Source organism: Podarcis gaigeae (genome assembly GCF_964106915.1).
Source record: "Podarcis gaigeae genome assembly, chromosome: 7".
NCBI lineage: Eukaryota > Metazoa > Chordata > Lepidosauria > Squamata > Lacertidae > Podarcis > Podarcis gaigeae.
Genome location: NC_139683.1, coordinates 27,048,408 through 27,068,710, shown reverse-complemented (window position 1 = coordinate 27,068,710; position 20,303 = coordinate 27,048,408). Strand labels below are relative to the sequence as shown.

At 39.2% G+C, this 20,303-nt stretch overlaps 1 protein-coding gene across 3 annotated transcripts; it reads left to right on the top strand.

Annotated features, from left to right (window-relative positions):
- The first annotated feature begins 1,197 nt into the window (after positions 1 to 1,197).
- On the top strand, positions 1,198 to 19,199 carry LRRC69 (leucine rich repeat containing 69). 3 transcript variants are annotated; one of them, XR_014566765.1, is made up of 9 exons: positions 1,198 to 1,575; positions 4,665 to 4,791; positions 5,903 to 5,975; positions 7,045 to 7,240; positions 8,508 to 8,579; positions 13,552 to 13,653; positions 15,665 to 15,844; positions 17,289 to 18,173; positions 18,823 to 19,199. XR_014566765.1 is itself a non-coding variant. In XM_083748816.1 (8 exons), the coding sequence occupies exons 1-8, from the start codon at positions 1,213 to 1,215 to the stop codon at positions 17,397 to 17,399; spliced, it is 1,224 nt and encodes a 407-aa protein (XP_083604942.1). In that variant the 5' UTR covers positions 1,198 to 1,212; the 3' UTR covers positions 17,400 to 19,199. The 3 variants fall into 3 exon arrangements, 2 of the variants coding, with proteins under 2 accessions (XP_083604942.1, XP_083604943.1); XM_083748816.1 differs by having other exon boundaries at positions 17,289 to 19,199; XM_083748817.1 differs by lacking the exon at positions 8,508 to 8,579 and having other exon boundaries at positions 1,271 to 1,575; positions 17,289 to 19,199.
- Positions 19,200 to 20,303: the final 1,104 nt, after the last annotated feature.

Here is a 20,303-nt window from a genome sequence, read left to right as displayed (position 1 = left end):
AAATCAGCCTCCCACATCCCACCACTTTGCATTTGTTCCCATGTAACTGCCTTGGGCCTGTTTTATTTCCGCACCATTCTTTTGGTCTTTCATAAGTTCTGTAATATGTTTGGTCAGGAGTAGGTTCAACTTTGTATATAATTTTTTATAGAAAAGCAGAGTAAGAATTGATTTATACTTTCACTCCTACTACCAGCATTCTATTGCAGAGTGCCTATTGTTGATAGCAGCCAGAAAGGGTCTTCTACCCCATCAGTAACCATGGCTACTGCAGCAACAGCAAATAGAGGCTGGCAAGGGAAGAGCTCCCCCCAAAACCACACACCCCACAATGTTAGCCTGGGCTATTTCCAAAATATAAGTTAATGAAGTAGGGGAGGGGCACTTAAGGTTTGCTCTTTGCTCTCTACAAATCGCAGTAAAAGTTGCTGAGGATGCTGGTGGAAGGAGATTTTATACATCTGTAAAACGGAATACATGTGCTGTTTTTAGGGATGCACCATTTCATCAGAGTTAAAAACTTTTAATTGAAAAAGGGCCCTGATGATTATTCAGACAGATTAATAGATTTTTTTAAAAAAACCTGCTGTAGCACCATCTTAAAGCAGGCATCACTTTCCTCATTCATATATATAAATATAAATATATACAAAGCCAGTTTTCCTGTGCTTGAGTTCCTGGGACTAAAGATTTTAAAAGAAATGCAAAATAAACTTTTGAAAAACATTGGAGTTAGAAGAAATAATGTACGTGGAACTATTCCTGTCATTTTGCATCAGCACATGCGGAAGGTTCAATCCTCTGCATCTCCAGACAGGTCTGGGAGAAAAACGTGTCTGAAACCAGGGGAAGACCCTGCCAGTCAGTGTAGACAGTAGTAAGCTAGATGGATGAAATGGTCCGACTCAGTAGGCAGCTTCCAATGTTCCTATGTCCCAGCCTCCCCTTCCTGGCCCCATCCTAGAGATAGGTAATTTCTACACTCCTGCATTTGTGTTTTGTTGTTGTCCACCTACAAAAAATGCTATTTCTTCTTGTCCAGTTCCTACTGCGCCTTTTTATAAAGAGAAGCAGCCAAAAATCACGACTAGTCGCCCTTATCTCCTCCCCTCGCTGCCCCTGCTTCAACAACTTATTTGCAGGGACCGGGCATCTGTCTGCGGCTTTCCTAACATTGCCGGACTACAGTTCCCATCACCCACTCCGGTCTCTATGCCTCTCCCTTGCGCATGCGCGGTCTCATGGCGGCCTCGTAACGTAGACGCATGTTACCATGCCCGCGAGGCCTCAGGACGACGCGCCGCTTCCGCCGTTACCATGGCGACGGCGAGGCCTTGTTTACGCCCGCGGTTTCTACGGCGCCGCGGAGCTGACCGGGCCGGAGGGAAAGGAAACATGACGGCGGAGCTGCTCCGGGCTCTGCGCGGTGGGCCAGGGACTCGCTGCCTGTCGCTGAAGGCGCGGGGGCTACGCCGCCTGCCGCGGGGGTTGGGGAAGATGAAGAGCCTGGAGAGACTGAGCTTGCGGGACAACAGCCTGCGCCGGCTGCCTCAGGATATGAAGGCTCTGGGCCGGGTGAGGCGGCCCAGCAGATCCATTGGTCGAGGATTCTGCGCCATGGGGCTTCGTCCCTCCATCTCTGTAACCACTAGGGTTGCCACCTTTCAGCCCCACGCCCCCAGCCCTGCTCCTGTGCGCCTTTCCCGCCGCGTTACTTAAGCCTATGAACCTAGCATGAAAATAAAGTGGTAGGACTTTTCTTCCCTCAGCTGCTGGTAAAGAGACAGTGCAAGGTGGGGGGCGGCCAGGTGGGGGGCATTTGGCAGGCTGGTCAGGACCTGCTCAAAAGCCATCCCTATAGGTCTAGGTTAAGGTTACCAGATTTTTTTCAGTGAATCCAGGGACACTTTTCAACTTCAATGGATTCTGTATGGGGACTGATTTGTAAATCGGGGGACTGTCCCCGGGAAACGGGGACATCTGGTAACCTTAGTCTAGGTCCACAGTGGTTCCCAACCTTTTTTAGGCCATGCCCCACCTAAGCATCTCTAAAATCTTGACACGCCGCCCGCCCCCCGGTGACATATAATTCTTATTCAAAAAGTGAACTCCTATTCACGTGGAGGAAGCCTAAAAGGCTATTAACTGTTAATAACTCATTCTTGAATTGCCCCCCTTAAAAATCAAATTGCCCCCCTGTAGACCCTGTTGGGAACCACGGGTCTAGGATAAACTGTCCAGGGCAATCATTACTTCTGTACTCAAGTGGCTTGGGATCTCTTCTGCATTGCGCAGCAAAGATGGGGGGACCCCTCTTTGTGATGTCAGGACAGCTGGAATGGAGCGCTGCTCAAAATCTTCATTGGGGAAAAATAGTACAAAGCACCATCCTAGGGCAGGCACGTCCAACAGGTACAGTAGATCGTGATCTACTGGTAGATCATTGGACATCTGTGCTAGATCACTGGTAGATCACAGGCTCCCCCCACAGAACAACTTTGGCTCCCCTAAAAAAAAAGCTGAACAACTTAGAGCTGAACCCCTAAAAAACAGGGTTTCCCTCCTCCCTAAAAAAACTCAACAACTTTGAGCTGAGATCACTGACAGATTTTAATTCAGAAAGTAGATTGCAGCCTCTTGGGAGTTGGCCACCCCTGTCCTAGGGTTTCCAGTTGTGTTGTGGCTTTTAAAACAAGAGGAACACGTGGTTCTTCTGTAAGTGAGATTGGGCTTGTTCCTTCCAAAAAGCTTTTTTTTTAGAGCATTGGGAACTGTAGTGCAGCTTTCTTTGAACAATTCGATTTGTCTTTGCGACAAAATTTTATGCCACTATCAAGTTTTAGATTGCTAATGGAAAGGTAAAGATGCTATAATCTTCATGGTCATAGAGGATGCAAGTGTTCAAAGCTAACACTTTCAAGCTCCATTTGTTTCAGTGACAGAGATTTAAGAGCTTTTTAAAAGCTCTACTTTACCATTAGAATCAATGGGGGTTAAGGGTACATAACATTTAACTAGACAGTGCCCTTAGTTTCTGGGTTATTTATCATATTAAATTAGGAGAGAACGGGGATCAAGTAGAAGGCATTGACTGAACAGCTGGATTGGGGGTGGAGGGAAGGGAATAGTTCTTTACATCTTTCAATTTAAGCCTTTATTTTTTATGGGTCATAAAAGTGGTTATGGAACTTTTTATGACGGACTGAAACTTGGCGGTAGTATAATTCAACCTGGGACTAATATGCACTTTTTAAAACAACATTTTAAAAATGTTCTGGGAAAACTCAAATTACTTCAAAATACTTTCACAAAGCCCCATGACTGTGGCACGAAAGTGTGTATTTTTCCACAATTGTAAAATATTTATACTTCATGCTGAAAGCAGTGTTGTTGAAAGTGCTGGCTACACCACAATACATAATTATTTTGAGTAGCACTGTGCCAGCCTCTCTTCTCGGAATGGGTGCAGTCCTATCATGCTTTCTCCTTTGGCATAATGGCATATGGTGGATTTATATGGAGAAGTATTTGGTTCTCTTTGCTTCTCCTTCCTAACTCATGTTTTGGAAGAGAAAGAGATACTTGTCTCATCATTTCAGGATGCAGTTTCTGATAGAATTCCAGGCCTACTGTTTAAAGAAAGAAAAGTTAAAATTCCTAGTGAGTGTATTCAAACTCTTGGGCATAACTAAAGCAAGTAACTTGGATGGATCAAACCTAGTTCAACCAGCTTTGTATAGCCTAACTAATTAAAATCACAGCATATTACAGACAGAAAGGAGGCTTAGTGCAGAAAAGTGCTTACAGAGAAAATGGCAAAACCACATTCTGTAGCATAAGGTACACTGCAAAAGCACAGTGTGATCTGGTGAAATATGCTATTTTAAAAATAATATTGGATTTAGGGTATTTATTTTCTTAGTTTTCAAATAAAAAACTGATTATAATGGACTGAAACTGACTAGATTCCCTCATGTACAAACATGAGCTGTGACTGTTGTCATAAAAAAGAATGGAGATTTAGGATTCTAGAAGCCCAGCAATACTACAACAGGATGTTGTCTAGCATAGTAGTGTTTTAATAATGTGTGTGTGTGTGTGTGTTTAAGGGGGTTTACACGGTGCTGAACATTATATTTGGAATTAGGTTCCAGTATTACTGGGTATGTTTTCAGCTTTAAGTTAGTATTTAATAGCATGCATTTAAGTAAATGCATTAAGTAAATTTAAGTAAATGCATTAAGTAAATTCGAAAGCACGCAGTGCAAGTAGATAAATAGGTACTGCTCCGGCGGGAAGGTAAATGGCATTTCTGTGTGTTGCTCTGGTTCGCCAGAAGCGGCTTAGTCATGCTGGCCACATGACCCGGAAGCTGTACGCTGGCTCCCTTGGCCAGTAAAGCGAGACAAGTGCCGCAACCCCAGAGTCATCCGTGACTGGACCTAATGGTCAGGGGTCCCTTTACCTTTACCTATTTAAGTAAATGAATACCATCTAGGCTCAGGCCATGCTTTGGGGCTTCCCATATGCATATGGTTGGCTGCTGTGAGAACAGGATGCTGGACTAATTGGGCCATTGGTTGATCCAGCAGACTCTTCATATGTGCCTGATGTTTTGGTGAAAGAAATGATGCAAGGCTGTTTAATTAAATATTTTATTATAGTTGAAGGTACTGAATTTGGGAAATAATAATTTTGAGGAGGTTCCAGAGCAGCTGAAATACCTCAAGTCTTTGCAGACTCTTCATTTGTTTAGAAACAAGATCACCAGAATATCACCCTTAATATTTGGTAAGCTCATATCACATCCTGCTCAAAATCATTTTATTGTGCAGTGTATATAATGTGACATATAATATATTCTGTTGTAGAAATTCTGCTCCATAAAGACTTACAGTTGATAAATCATGTTTCTGAATCTATGCTTGTTATCTCATAAACAAGCATCGTTGTATTAAATGGGACGTACTTCCAGTTTTTAATTAAAGCGCTTTTACCCAACCCTTCAGCCAATGGAGGATCTACAGATATTCATAATATGACAGCCCCTCTCCTCCTATCTCCTCTTTTCATGTTGACAATCTGAAAGACAAGGCACAGCAGGAAAAGTCATTTAGAGGGGAAAGGATTGTAGCATCAGTGAATCAAATTGAATAAATTTGTGTATGAGCAAACCCTAATAGTTTTGGAGAAAATACACTCTTTTTAGATGATGTATACACGTTGCAGAAGATGTTTTCTCTCTTAGAGAAAAACATTTATTCTTTTGAGATAAGGCAAATTTCTAAGATGGTGCCAGTCTTCTATGACATTTTTTAAGCAGTCTACGTTTAAATGTTTTTAATAATCTGTCTTACTAAACATTGTAGCCCTAAATAGTCTCAGTTCCCCAAATGTACGATGTTTGTAATTAATATATATGTAACTGCATGGGCAATCAGTGAGATTTAGGCTGTTTATGACGTTGTAGCCAAGTTTACAAACCTGCTTTCTGTTCTCATTTTGTTCCCTTGCTGTCACTCTGTCCACACTGCCCTAGGAGGAACTTCCCTTTATTCAGGAGAACTTTCTTGCAAGCAACTATGCATAGAACTGGACTGTTATTGTTCCTGTTTCATACTGTGGATTATCCTATCATTGATTCCCATTTTGGGTTTCCCATGACTCTGTCCTGTCACCTCTCTGAGCATATACTTTCTTATCTCCTTTGGCAACACTTCATATTCCCCTTGAAACAGTGTACTGTACTTACCTAGTAACCAAATGATCACCGAAGTTACATTGTTGATCAATAAAAACACACACACTGTAATGACAAAAATGGAATGCAATGGCATTAAAATGCATATTCAGGTCTATATAGATAATATATACTTTATCTTAAAACTGTCTTTTTTTACAGATGGATTGCAAAATTTAGTACTTCTCAATCTGAACAACAACCAGCTTAGTTATCTTCCTCCAGAGATACAAAGGTAACTACTATAATTTTGAAGTTTTACCTAAGTTGCCTATAACATTATTTATTAGTATGAGACATAGCATTTGCCCATGTTTATCTGGGCAGAAGGTGTGATATATTCCTTAATACTGAATGGCAAAAACAATAAAATATAGCAAGTTATATGCCTTATTTTGGTTCCACACTTCACACTTTTTGGACAATAGCAGCAGAAAAAATAAAATAACACCAGTGCCCTCCCCAGTCATCCATTCTACTTTTCTTTTGTTTCAGACTCACTAGCTGTACTAAAAATTGCTTCTGTTCTGTCCACGTTAGTGTTACATCAGGTAGACCCAAGTTCTCATATGGTTACATTAGGATTGCAAAAGGGCTCCTATAGAAATCTTAAGCTAGATATTTAAATATAATGTTTTGTGGTATTGTACGCATCATAGGGTTTAGGTTCCATCCATGTCAGCAGCCATTCCTTTATTATTATATACTTATTTATACCCCACTTGTTTCCTTGATGGGAATCAAGGTAGCTTACAAATAAAAACAAAAATCACTAAAAATATAGAGAAAAACAACAATAATTAAAAACAATTAAACATTTAAATAGAAATAAAACCATATACAGTACATATATAAAATTTGTTTTAAACATACAAACAATTACAATAAAAACAGCATAGCACCAGCCCTTTTATTCAAAGCAGTCAATTCCCAAAAGCCTGTTCAAAGAAGGTCTTCACAATGCCAGGCCTACTTGCTCCTTTGATGATAAACAGTTACTTATTGGGCTGCTACATCTTCAGTTGATTGTGCTTAGTTACAGGGTTAACTCTTACCTATGAGAAACATAACTCTGACCTATGAATTAAAAACTACCACATTAATTTTGAGTTCTAGTGCTTTTTCTATACCTTTATTGGCAGTAAGGTGATTGAGGTACATTCACTTGATAGACTAATTAACAACTTTTAATCCTGTTTTGTATTAAAATCTATCTAGATGCAGATGTGTAGACCAACATTCACTGGTAAACATACAAAAGAAAAATAGAGTTGGAGGCTTGGAATTCTTTGTTCCTTTCATAGGCTTGAACATCTTGAATGCTTGAGTTTAGACAATAACCAACTGCAAAAAATTCCCAAAGAATTCTGTTATCTCCGAAAGTTGTGTGAACTCCATTTGTTCAACAATTCCATCACTGCGCTCCCTGAAGAGATTAAATACCTGAGAAAACTCAAGATCTTGATTTTGGCAAGAAATCAAATAGAAGAACTTCCTGATGTGAGTAGTGGTGTGCTTTGAAAACTGTGTTTTCTTGAGACCAATACAAAAGTCATATGCAGTTTGTACAGGGATCATTTTTTTCTAATCAGCTTGTGTTGTGCAGACTGTTTATAGCCAGTTAGCACATCGTGGTAAGCCATAGTTAATTGTTTACTGTGTTTGCTCTTCTCTGCTCACACTGGGAAGAAGCAAGCCACAATCCCTGACTTAGCATTACATCTGAACCAGTGATCATGCTTTATTTCACTCCCAGCATACAACAGTCAGTAAACCAAGAACTACCCATGCCTATAACTACTACTACTATTACTACTACTGCTACTACTATGAGTAGAATTTAGTTAGCTACATCCTAGAATCTGTTATGTTTTGCTAAACTAAGAAGGTGGAGGGAATTCATATAAGCACATTAATGATATTCACCATATGGGAAATGCTCAGCCCTGAAAATACCCTAACATTACAATTAATGAAGAATTACCATGGGTGGATTAAAGGAAAATAGCTTTTGCTTTGGATGGAACCTCATCTTGCCTTTCTGCTTTGCTGCCTGCTATGCCCAGAATTGCTTCCCAAAATACCACTGTGATATTGTGTTTCTCTTCCTTTAAATCCCTCCTTTTCTTTGAAGCCTTTAGCAGAACCACCTAGTTACCATTCACTACTGAAACTAAGGGCTTGTCTACACTTCCTCTTGTCCCGCTGCTTTCCCCTGGGGAAAACTGCTCTTTAGCGCTCAGTCAGAGCAAATGGCAATTTGGGTTTTCCCTGGTTTGCTATTTCTTCCAGCCTAAGCGGGTTTCTCTTGGAAAGGAGTGGGGCAAGGGGAAAACCACCTGGACCCATGCCTAGTAAGCACGAGTCAAACGGAAAACTCCTTGGACCCCTGCTTTCCAGGCATGGCATTAGCGGAAGTGTGAATAAGCCCTCTGCCTAAGCAAGTGCAAATAACCTAAATACATATTCTTTTCCTATCTGTCTCACCTCTATCATCTATGTCGTCTTTTGTTACCTTCTGTATCAATTTTCAATTTTTAAACATACCCCCAGAGAGGTAAATATTCTAAATACTTTGTTTTAATACCAACTAAAATCTAGTCCCTCTTAGAATACATTTTCAGCTTTCCCTGTATGTTTTTTATTCTCCCACTTCTGACAACTGTTTTATTTTTGTCCTTTCACCTCTGATGTCCGAGTCAATATAATTTACTTTAATGTTGCTAAGGCTCCTTTGGCTTTTACTAAATTTATCGTTTTTCACTAGGGACTTTGCAAATTGAAGAGGCTTAGAGTTCTAGATGTAGCTGGAAACAATATCCAGATCTTCCCAACAGCAGTAAGTAGGACTATTAATAGATCTCTTTAGTGGAATAATCTGTACATTATGAAAATTAGTAAAATGGAATATGGATACACCATAAAAAGTGATTGAGCAAAAGATGGCAATTCTAGTAACTGGAGCAGCAGGCAGGAAAGTTGCCCAATGTGAAGGGCAGTATGCTTACAGCTCTCTGGACCCCAACCCCACCCAATACAGTCATACCTCGGGTTACAGCTGCTTCAGGTTGTGTTTTTTCGGGTTACGCACCCACCGAAACCCGGAAGTACTGGAACGGGTTAAATCACGCTTTGCACATGCGCAGATGTCCCAAATCGCAACCTGTGCAAGCGCAGATGCGCCACTGCGGGTTGCGAATGCTGAAGGTTGCGAACGTGCATCCCACACAGATCACGTTCGCAACCCGAGCATCCACTGTATATAAAGAAATGCTTATTGCATGCTGCAATAATATCAGCAAACACCTGAGGGCAGCACTACATAATGTCACACTGCTCAACTCAGTTTCTTACTAATACAGAAAAGCCAACTGGAAAAGTTCACCCGTAGAAAATAATTTTCTTGAACGTTTGAATGTTCAGTCTTTGCATATGGTTTCACAATATTCCAGTTTATCTGACCAACAGCCTTTAACCACAGAGTGATTTCCTACTGCAGGTACATTACATGGCAAACTGTTTTTCTTTTTCTTTTTCTCAACTACAACTGTGTTTGCTGCTGAAGCATGGACAGCATCCCCTTGTGCTCATGTGTGTTTCAAATATTTGTGTACCTGAATATATCATGGCATTGTTGCAGAAAGCACTCGTTTGATATCAGAATAATTTCGCTGTCCCCGAGAGGGGGCAATGACAATAACGATATTATTATTATTATTATTATTATTATTATTATTATTATTATTATTAAATGTATTTGATGAGTAATGCAAAGAGCTGCCATTAGACATTAATGACTCAGCTTCCCTACCAAAAACGACCCTAATATGAGGTAGTGTGTGGTAGTTGCCTAAGGCAAGGGATAATAGGTTCCATTAAATTTTAGTAGAGTGGAAGGCAGAGGTCTGGCCTATAGGGCACAATCCAGGAAAGGGCTTACTAAGCAACATCAAGATGAACAGAAATGTGAAATCTGCAACACCCATTCTTTTCAGCTAGGCTTGTAAAGGAGAATCTTCTGTTATTTAGTGTGAAGAAGCGGGCACCATTTGTGTTTCCTGCTTTGGTCCAGGCCTGTTTCTTTACGTTAGCAAACTCTACCCTGTTGTGTGAAGCAGTGAATTTAACATATCATGCTGTACTATATGTACTATTCCCGGTGGAAATAGAAGAGTAGCATGGTGCAAGTCATGTGCAATTTCAGGGGTGTCGAGGCAAACTGAGTCATTCATAATGCAACTATTAAAAACGATACTGCTAGCAAAATAGAAAATACATCTTTCACTAGCAAAAAACAACTACTGAAGAAGACCAGAAGTCATCTGCAAGCATAAGAAAGCCTGTATTTAGGAATTCAGTTTCTGAAACTTGTTTCAAGAGATACACATCTATGAATTCAAGTAATCAACTTCAAATTCAAGGGATAGCATTTAAATATAAAGTTTGATTAGGTATGATTTGTTAGCAGTACTTTTCTAAAGGGTTCTTTTTGTGGTATTTGCTTTATCTATTTATTTTGATGAGTTTATCATTCATAATGGAAGCCACTATCCTTCCACTTGTTAGAAGTGGCTTTCTAGTCTTCCACTTGACATCTGTGATGGACAAAATAAATTCATCTCTTCCATTTGAGAGCACAGTAGAAAATACTTTACTGAGGAACTAGTGTTCTCATATGAATACATTATACTTTTACATGTGCAAAGGCCCTTTTCTAGATTATTTTGGCTGTACTTTAAAAAATTTCAGAAGGAAAATATTCAAAAAATTATGAAACTCCAAACAAGCATGTTATCAAACCAAATAGATTTTGGAACTAGAACGCCTTCTTGCACCTATCATTTTACATGTACTAGAATTATGTAAATTAAAAGGAACGAAAGGTTGCAAGTATTCTGCAATGTAAACAGTGCGTATATTGGCATGAAAATATGGCTCTTTTGAACTATAAAACTCACATAATGGGGGTGGGGGGAATGTAAAGTTTGTCTGTGAGCCAATTTGTATTTGGGCAGAAATAAAGGATTCATTTTTTAAAAGGATATTTGCAGCCAAACAGACCTAGATTTAGAAAAGAATTGAGTATTTCTCCCAATGGAAAAAGAATTGGCACTATCCACACACAGCTGAGTACATCTAACTTTTGAAAGGTGGTCTTGAGACTCTAATTTTACATGTGTGCATTAAGATGCAGTTCGCCCCTAAGTCAGTTTAAGAGGCAGAGTTAAGCACTTCAATATTTTAGCTTTTAACTAAGGGATTTGAAAGTGTTGAACATGTCAGTTTTATGGATATTTGCTCTGAAGTAACATTTTTTTAGTTCAATGCAACTTCCTTCTCCCAAGTAGGTATGCATAGAAAAATTCATTAGAACCATATCAATACTGTTTAATTTTGTTACTTTAAAAAAATATTTAGAGAGTTCTTATTACACAACTGCCCAGATTATAATTATTGAAGAATTGTGCTTGTTGCAACAGTTAACTGCCATTTATGCTTTGCTGAAAATGCAAACAAATACCTAGCCTTCTATATCCTGCTGAGCCTTTTAAACAATTGTTGGTATAATCGACCTAAATTTAAGCACTTTTAAGTCCCACTGTTTTCAGTGCTAGCACATTTAAAAACTTTTCCATTGAAATCAATGGGCTTTAAGAGTTTTAACTTTGGCTGGATTAATAAATATCTGCTAAATTCATTGTCATGAACAGCTAGTAGTCATTTTTTATGTGGAACCTGTGCTAGCTATAGAACTCAAGAGTTCCAAACTTACTGATCTGTTCTTCACTATATTTTATGAGAATGAAATCATCTTTTGACGTTTCTTGTAAAGGAGATTTTGGATTACACCTCAGAGATTCTGTCATAGTTATAATTTGAAAAAAAAAAAGCTGTAAGAAAGTGATATATTTTTATGGTGATTGCTACAAACTATGTGACCCAGAATGTAATTGCCTATTCACTCATCTTGCCCTGGAGGTATGAACTTTTTAATGTCACAAAATCTCAAGCTTTCATTTGTGGAAAGACAATAAAAGGTTTTACAGATATACCAGCGGCACAGAATCCTCTCTCTGTGTTTATACGTTTAATACAGGTGTTCTCAGTAAGTCAGGGTCTTCTAGCTTTGCTTACATTGAGTAGTTGCTTATATAATATCAGCAGAATTGTTATCTATCGATTTACCTATCTTTGTATGCTCTATCTAATAAAACATTAGAGTTAGATAAGCTTAGGTTGTTTCATAAAACCACATAGTATCAAATTAAGCTAAATGCAATATCATTAAGCAAATTTCTATTATGCGCTTCCTCTCAAAGGAGCCCACTTAATATTTGCTTATGTAGCATATGAACTTGTGATTTAAAATAATTTTTACTGATTTGTCATTGGAAAGTATTCATAGACCAGAATGTGTATAAGAGGAATAGTAATCATTACAGAAGGAACAAAGAATCAGTACCATTTATTTCAAGATGGTTTGTAAATTACTTAGAGAAATTTCATCAAACCATAAGGAAAAAAGACATTCTTGGATGGTTTTCCAGCAAACAGCACAGTGTGTCAGGACTCTTTGGTAGCTCTAGAAATCAAGGGTATAATAACTCAGCTTGTTACACAGTTGACAGTGGGGATGGCCTAACTATGAATAATTTCTTCCAGATCCATTTGAATAGCTTTTCCCTCCTGGTCAGCTACTAGTTTTATGGTAAGCCCATTGCACATAATGGACTGCTGGAAAGTCCTGTTGCCAAAGTCACCATGCCCTGTACAGTCTCTCCTGCCTAAGGGCTGGAAAATGGGTGGTGGCATTGTCTTGTTTTGTGGTAAGGTGAGGGTCAGGCTAGGTGCAGAACAACACAATGCTAAGTAGGCACAGGTGGGATGCAAGGTGAGGTGAGGCGAGGCTGTCTGAAAGCGGAGGAAGGCAAGGTGAAGTTCAGGCTGGATGTGAATCTCAGACTGTGTTATAGGGTACCGCTTCAGCAACAAAACCAACTATGGTAGCAGTTACATCCCATTGTTAGCCCTGTCTGTACAGCAGAGCTTTCCAAACTTTCCCCTGTTCGTGACACACTTTTTAGACATGCATCATTTCACGACACAGTAATTCAGGTTTACTAGCAAACCCCTTAACCCCTTTCCAGCCCTGGGAGGAGCGTGGGGAGCAGTCATGTGACACACCTACACACTGCAGCCGACATAAGCGTGCCATGACACACAGTTTGGAAAGCTCTTCAGTAGAGGAAGGTACTTCTTCAGTTGAAGGGTGCCACCTGCTATAGTAATGTCCTGCTGCAATTAAGCAACGGAGCCTCTGGTCTCTCTGGGACTTCAACAATGGAGTCCTCTGAGGACAGCAGTGCTTAATATTTGGACTGGAGGGGCACCAGCTGCAGACTTTGATTAGACCCCTTTGGTGCTTACTATTATTATTATTTTTAAAGATGCAAGTTTAATCAATGAATTGAACATGAAATTGTTTGCCCCTGACTTAGTTCACAGGGACTTTCTTCCAAGTCAGTATGCCTGTTTTTGCAACTGCAATCAAAGTCTAATACTAAAGCAGCCAGCAATATCAACATGTCAAGCTGGAGATCTCATGGGGTAGATGCTCCTTCCTGACCTCTCTTTAGAATAAGGGTGGCTAACCTGTGACCTGAATTTGATCTGCCAAGCTACAAGAAGTTGCCTGCAACTTTTATCTGATCAGGAGATAAAACACTCTGCCTTCTCATTGGAAATGACATTTGGTAAACATTTTGTTGAAAGTATTGATGTTTCCTGTATTTCTTCTGTTGTTTAAACAGATGGAAGATCTTGAACTGGAGGAACTTTATTGTGAAAGTAATCCACTGCTTCAGAAACATCCAGTTAGTGCCATACAAGAGGAGGACATTTTGACTCTTAAGGTTACTGGAGAAAACTTTTCAAAACTATAGATAAGAATGGACTAACTTAAGTCCATAGATCTCAGTGGGTCATCTCTGGGTATGACTTAGTTGAATACCACCCTATAGCTTAAAAATGACTTTTTCAGATTTCAGAGTAATCCAAATCCTTGTCATTCAAACGATCTAAATAACCATTCTGTATTCCAAGAGATATTTTTACTTACTAAAAATGATCCTTAGTCTGGTGGACAGAGTTTGAAATTAAGTTAATTAAAGTTTCAGGATTTTGATAAATTGTAGTGATTTCTTGGAAAATAATAATAGATGCTATGGTGGAAGCCAACCACTTTCCAACAGTATTTAAGTACAGAGGAAAAAAAGTTAATAGTAGCTGTTTCTACCCGTTCCTTTTAAAGAGCACAAGCACTGAATGAACACTGTTTCTGCCCCATCCTTTTAAAGAGCAAAATGTTAGTGAAACCTGTGCAACTCTCCAAAGATTGAAAAATGCTGAAATACATGGAGAAGATATTTAAAATCACATACATGAGCACAGTTCTATATTACAGCCACAAAAAAGCACTGAAAGGCACAGAACGGTAACAACAGTATATTAATGAGAAGAAGTTTTCAACAAGGTAGACAAAGTGTATATTTCACCAAGACCTACAAAGAACCATATAGTACAAAAGTAATTCTTATTGCATTGAAGGATGCTCTAAGCAGCTGAAAGCAGACCAGCTTCCTGATAAGGTCTGGTTTTGACTCTTCTCCAGATGATAGCACCTCAAAAACATTTCAAGGCCCTGAGTGTGGCGAGTATTGGGACAATGTCTTAGCTTAATGCCTAGCCATGTGTCCTGGAGCTCTGCTGTGAACTTCTGAACTAACCTGTAGTCTGATATGTGTTTGGGCGATGTAGTGAATTTTGGAATAAAGCCTTTAACAATAACCGAGCTGAGAATTTGAACAGCACATCCACAAGTGGGTCTGTGAAAAAATGTGTCTGTGAAAGGCTGCAAATGTACTTTATGGCTATGTATATTTTGCATTGTGTGGCTTCAGCAAACTGTATCTCAATTGCTATAAATAAATTTGCTTTTCTCTTACTGTGAGCCATTTTATATTCCCATAGGAGTCTATGGCTACTCTTTTTGGTTCTGTTTGAGTTAATGATTTTGCAATGAGTAATAAGTTAAAAGCTAACTTGGTTTTTTAAAGACCTTAACACAAATCTATTTTTTAAAGAAAAAACAGAAATTATTTCCAAATTCTACAAAATTAACCTCCTTGGGGTGGTATATCTTTTTGCAAATCATTCATAATTACAAAATAAGTATTTTTGCTGGAAAAAAAGCAGAATGGAGCAATCTGAGCATTTTCAGGACATCTTTGACAAAAAGGATTAGCTATTTCAGTATTAATCTGAGGTTAGAATTGAATTCTTGCTCAAATTGTAAAATAACAGATTAATTTGGAAGCTTTAAAATTGATTGCATCTTGTAAATAGTTATACAAATAGCACTGAATTCTTTAACTGGCTGTCTGTGGGTAGAAAAGTCTAGCATGCTTTGTGAAATTAATAAGCACTCTGTCAGGAAAAAGGAACATGTCCAGATAGGAACACAGGGAGTTACCATCTAGTATTGTCCACACTGGCTGGCAACAGCTCCCTCCTCCAAGTTCCATCAACAGACACTGATTGAAAAACGTCCTTCCTGGAGCTAGATTTGAGTGTGGCACCTGATCTATCCTTTACAATAAATTAACAGTGCCTCATGGTTACCGCACGTCTGGAGACAGAGAGAACAACTCTTTTACCCCTATCAGGCAGAGCCTTTTGTAAACAGAGCTGTGCAACTTGGGGTAAAAAGGCTACAAGACCCATCTGGATAAGAGATTATTAAAATATGGAGCCATATGCTCACAGATTCTCCTGCTAAGTGTCCGGGGTTAAAAGCATTCACTTTGAGGTTCTCTTTCAAGTCTTTTGAATAATATATGCTATTCTGTCTTTTTAATCATACAGGAACTAACAGCAAGATTTATTCTTGATCAACTGGAAAAGAAAAACTTTAATTTACACAGAGCGCTAAAGCAGAACTTAAATGCACAGAAGATGCTTGCCCATAAACAAGAATGTGCTCAGTGCAGACGTGGCTTTCTGGGCATGTGGCTAGAATGTGTACAGTTCGTGGATATAAGACAGGTAATTTTTCCTGACTCATGTATTATTTAAAGCTGGGTTCATTGCATCACCAGACTTTTGCTAGGTTCTGCTGCGGCATGTTTTCCATGAGCACCTTCAAAATTTTCTTTCTGCACGTGTGCATTAAAAATTATTGGGTCCCAGTTATAAGGAGAATACTTCTGGTTCAGCATTTGGTTTCCATCAGTGGCCAGCCATCTCCTGTCTAAACTATCTCAGCTTTCTCTGTTTTTTAATACCACTTCTGCTGTTATTTATTAATTCACTTATCTCATCTGTAATCTCGTGTTTTCTTTGATTGCGTTCCATTTGTTTATGTAATTCGCATCCTGCCCCCCCGTCCTTCAGAGACACATTTCAGCCTCGCAAGCTCATGACAGTGGCCCCTGAACCTGATCTGGCAATTAGGTTGAGGCCTAGGCGGGTCAGTGGCCAGTTTAAATGTGCCACGCAGAACCTGAGGGTTACTTTTCTCATACAGTACCCTTCTGCTACATCTCAAACCAAGATTTGTCATTCTAGGTACTATAGCAAAGCAGCTGCAAATAATCAGTTCTTGGTTTGGTAGCTATTCAGAAACCCTGGTTTTGTCGGGTGTTGTTGTTTTAGATATCATAAAAACCACAGGTCTGGACCATCTGTGGCTGTTACCATGGGGTATACAACTCAGTACCTCCTCCTGTGCACATGCAAATGTCAGTAGAAAGATGTCACCTTATATGGGAACCATAACTTGATAGTGCCCGCTGGCAGTTCCACTACCATGGTGAAAGGGTCACTAGGGGGAGGACACACAGATTATGCCCCCCCACCCCCCCCCAAAAGACTGCTAGGATTAATCTCTGGACTAAGGGAGGACATAAAATCATGGAAGCTCAGACAGAATCTCTACATAAAATATTATGTTTCATAATAGAATCAATATTTCTCCTGGGTAAGGTCTCTGAAAGGACACTGCATGATGCCCTTTCTTGAGGCTTGTGCTGAAGTGGCAAATCTGACACTGTTTCCTAACACCTCATCAACAGGGTATAACATCTTGATTTTCAGTTTCACCGTCCTGCTCCTCCAATTACTAATTTTGAATGCCATCCAGTAAATTAGCTTTCCCTTGACTCCTGCTGGCCCATTTCCCCACCAGATTACATAGTGCTGGATTGTTCTTCGCAGATGTAAAATTCCTGCTGCCTTTCTATTTAGAGATAAATGTGCGAGGGCAACTATAGCTCTGACACAAATGTTATTATTTTTAAACATCATTTCTGCCAGCTCTTTGTTGTTCATTTTGTCTGAGCAAATCTGAATGTAAGGGTTGACTGTGTTGTGTCAGAGAGGTTCATGAGGACCCCTCAATTTATACATTGCTACAATTTATAAAAATGAATATGCTCTGTAAAATACGCTAACAGTTATGCTGTTATATTTTCCCCTTTCTTTTAAAAAGCGAATGAAGACTAGCAGAAACTTGGAGCTCTTACCTGTCAAGGCACTTCTGTGCTCATACAAATGCTTTAATCACAGCGGCCACGAACTCTTTGGGATTGCTGTACCCTAGAGCAAGCAATAAACCCAGGATCTCGCCCAGCTGGCAAGTTGCAACTATTGTGGCACTCTTAAGAACAGAAACAGAACATAGCATTTTGTGCTATATCCATATTCAATGTGAAATACACAGTTGTGTTGGAACAATGGTGGCAGAGAAGTGATTTAGTGGTGGGCAGGAATTATTTCCTACAGCTGTACAGTTGGTGTGTTTTGGCAGCCTTGACTCTCCTTCTGAAAATGGATGAAGTTAATGGCATTGTTTAACAGTGAGGTAAAAGTTTTATAATGTAAACTCTAACTAGCCTAGGTTACTGTGGTTTCTTTTGGCTTCTCTGTTATGATCCATGCACCTTAATCTGAAATTCTGATAAGTGTTTCTCCCCCCCTGAAGATTTAGGGTCAGACCTTAAAACTGCAAAAGAACATTTTTAACGTGTGTCCAGTGATTACGTAGTGCTTGATTTCCATTATAAATCCTGTTTTCTAGAAGTTTATAACTTGGCTTTAACATTTGGCATGCATAATTTTCAACACAGAAGAAAATGTGTTGGAGCGTTTTTAAAAAGAAAGGGAATTGGTACATATTAAGAAGGATTTCTTTGCTCATAGGAACTTTGATTATAAGAAAGCTGTGTATCCTGGCAACCTTTGGAAAAAAGAACATTCCATGGAGAAGCAAGCAGTTTGATAGGACGTTCACATGCTTGCTTGCTTTTCCACTTTTATTCCTTTGCGTGTTTTATCTTCAGTGTTTCCAGTGCTATTTTACTAGAAAACTCGCCTTGTTCTCTTATAATGGCAAAGGCGCCCACCTGAGAGGTGCCGGAACTGAAAAAAGTATTTCTATGCTGCAATTCCTCCTGGTTTGCAATTTGTATTCTCATCTCATGTAATTAATTGCAGTGCTACAGAAAACAGGGCTGTTTCTTAAACTTGATCCTAAATTTAAGCATGTGGATTGACTTTACTGTTTACATACAGAGATCATTCGTGTTCTGATCTAAACAAAGAAAGATGTATTTAAATTTGAAATAGTAAGTAGAACCATGTACTTCCCTAAATTGCAGATATTTTGTATACGATCCCCCCCCCCTTTTTAAAGAGAAAGCATTCTATGTAACATAGTGACTTGGAAATCAAGCGAAACTCAAGTGAGTTCCTAGAATGAAACTAGTGACCACATTCAAGACAGCATTCAGCATTTCAAGTGTAAACCCCAGCTTAGCACACCACTCATTTTCAAGAAAGCTGTAAAAATGTGTTTTCTGTCTTGAAGATTGAGACATCAAAATGAAAGCTGATGTCAGCATCTAGAATACTGTTCAGTTTTTCAAGTACAGGCCCCAGCTTGCACCCACCCTCCTTTGACAAAGGTCAAGGGTGTGCAAAATAAATTAGAATCAGCAGGGCTTTTTTCAGCTGGAACTTGCCAGTTCCTCTCAGGTGGGCAACATTGCCATTATAAGAGATGTTCTCTTTTTCTAGAAAAATAGCACTGAAACAGATGTCTGAAGTGGAGACTCTCAAACACAGTTCTTCACTAGTGCATAATGATTTCAAAATGTAATTGCATTTGTCAAGTGATAGTTACATAGAAACAGCACTTCTTAGGCAGTATGTTTTAGCTTACAATATGGGGAAGAATAAAGACCCTGTTTAAAATATTTATTGGTACACGGTATTATCTGAAAACGCATCTGATACTTGCTTTTTCTGAACACAGTTATAGTGAGCAAAAGGACTCAAAAAGGTCTGTTGATTCAACTGTCAAATAAATAGTACTCTTTAGTAAAAGCAATGTGACCAAAAAGGCATTTGACGTTTTATTCAAGTGGAAAAACTCTTCAAATTTATCCTAAGGATGAATGAATAGTTGAAATCAGTGGTGCTTTAGTTGCAATACATTTATCTCATTGATTGCCGCATCACTTGAGTACAGGTATCGGATTCAGAGTTAGTTAGCTTGAAAAGGTATCTGAAGGAACCCCAGACCTAGAAGCAAGTGTCTACATTTTGCAACATGCCATAATATTTTGTTCCACAAAGAAGATGCCTGTGCCAAATACTTTTCCGGCTTATCCTTGCTGAGATACCATGAAAGCGCATGACATCCCTTTCAGTTACAATAGGGAACAGTGCTTGTGTTTTTTTAATCCACCCTTTTGCAACAACTTGAGAAGAACTTTCACATTTGTTTACATTTACTTGAGTTTTTCAGTGGCTCTCTTACGTAATCATTCTTAACGGAAACTAAATTAGTGTAGCATAAAATGCAACAAATATATTATCCAAGCATTTATAAAGAAAATGAAATACCATTATGAGATATCACTAGAAAACGACTCTTTTCTTGTCCAGGCTTAATTCTTTCATGGGTCAATTTTATTTTTATGAAAAATTAAATATTTGGCAGCTTGACTCTGTGTTTTCAAAGTTACAGAACATACTGGATTGCTTTCATTCCTAATGCAATGAGAGAAACAACAACTGCAGTGGCAGTGAGAGTGCTGTTTTCAAAGTACTGAACGAGTGTTGTTGAAGTAAAGGTGCCTTCCCCCTATAAAGGACTGGAAGACTTGGAAGAAATACTTCCATTTACCCCATCACTTTCTCCTGGAGAAACCTGTGGTTTAGTGCTGAATTGGAACAAACGGCAATTGGATTTTCAGTGGATTGTCGTTGGTTCCGATTTAGTGCTAAATAGTGGGTTTTCCAGGATGAAGTGGAAGGGCAAAGGCAAAAACTCTCGGACAAGCACAAGACAAAGGAGAAAACACTCAGCCCTGTTCGAATCCACACAATGGGGTGAGCTCCTGTTGCTCTGTCCCAGCTCCTGCCTACCTAGCAGTTCAAAAGCACGCCAGTGCAAGTAGATAAATAGGTACTGCTGTGGCGGGGAGGTAAATGGTGTTTC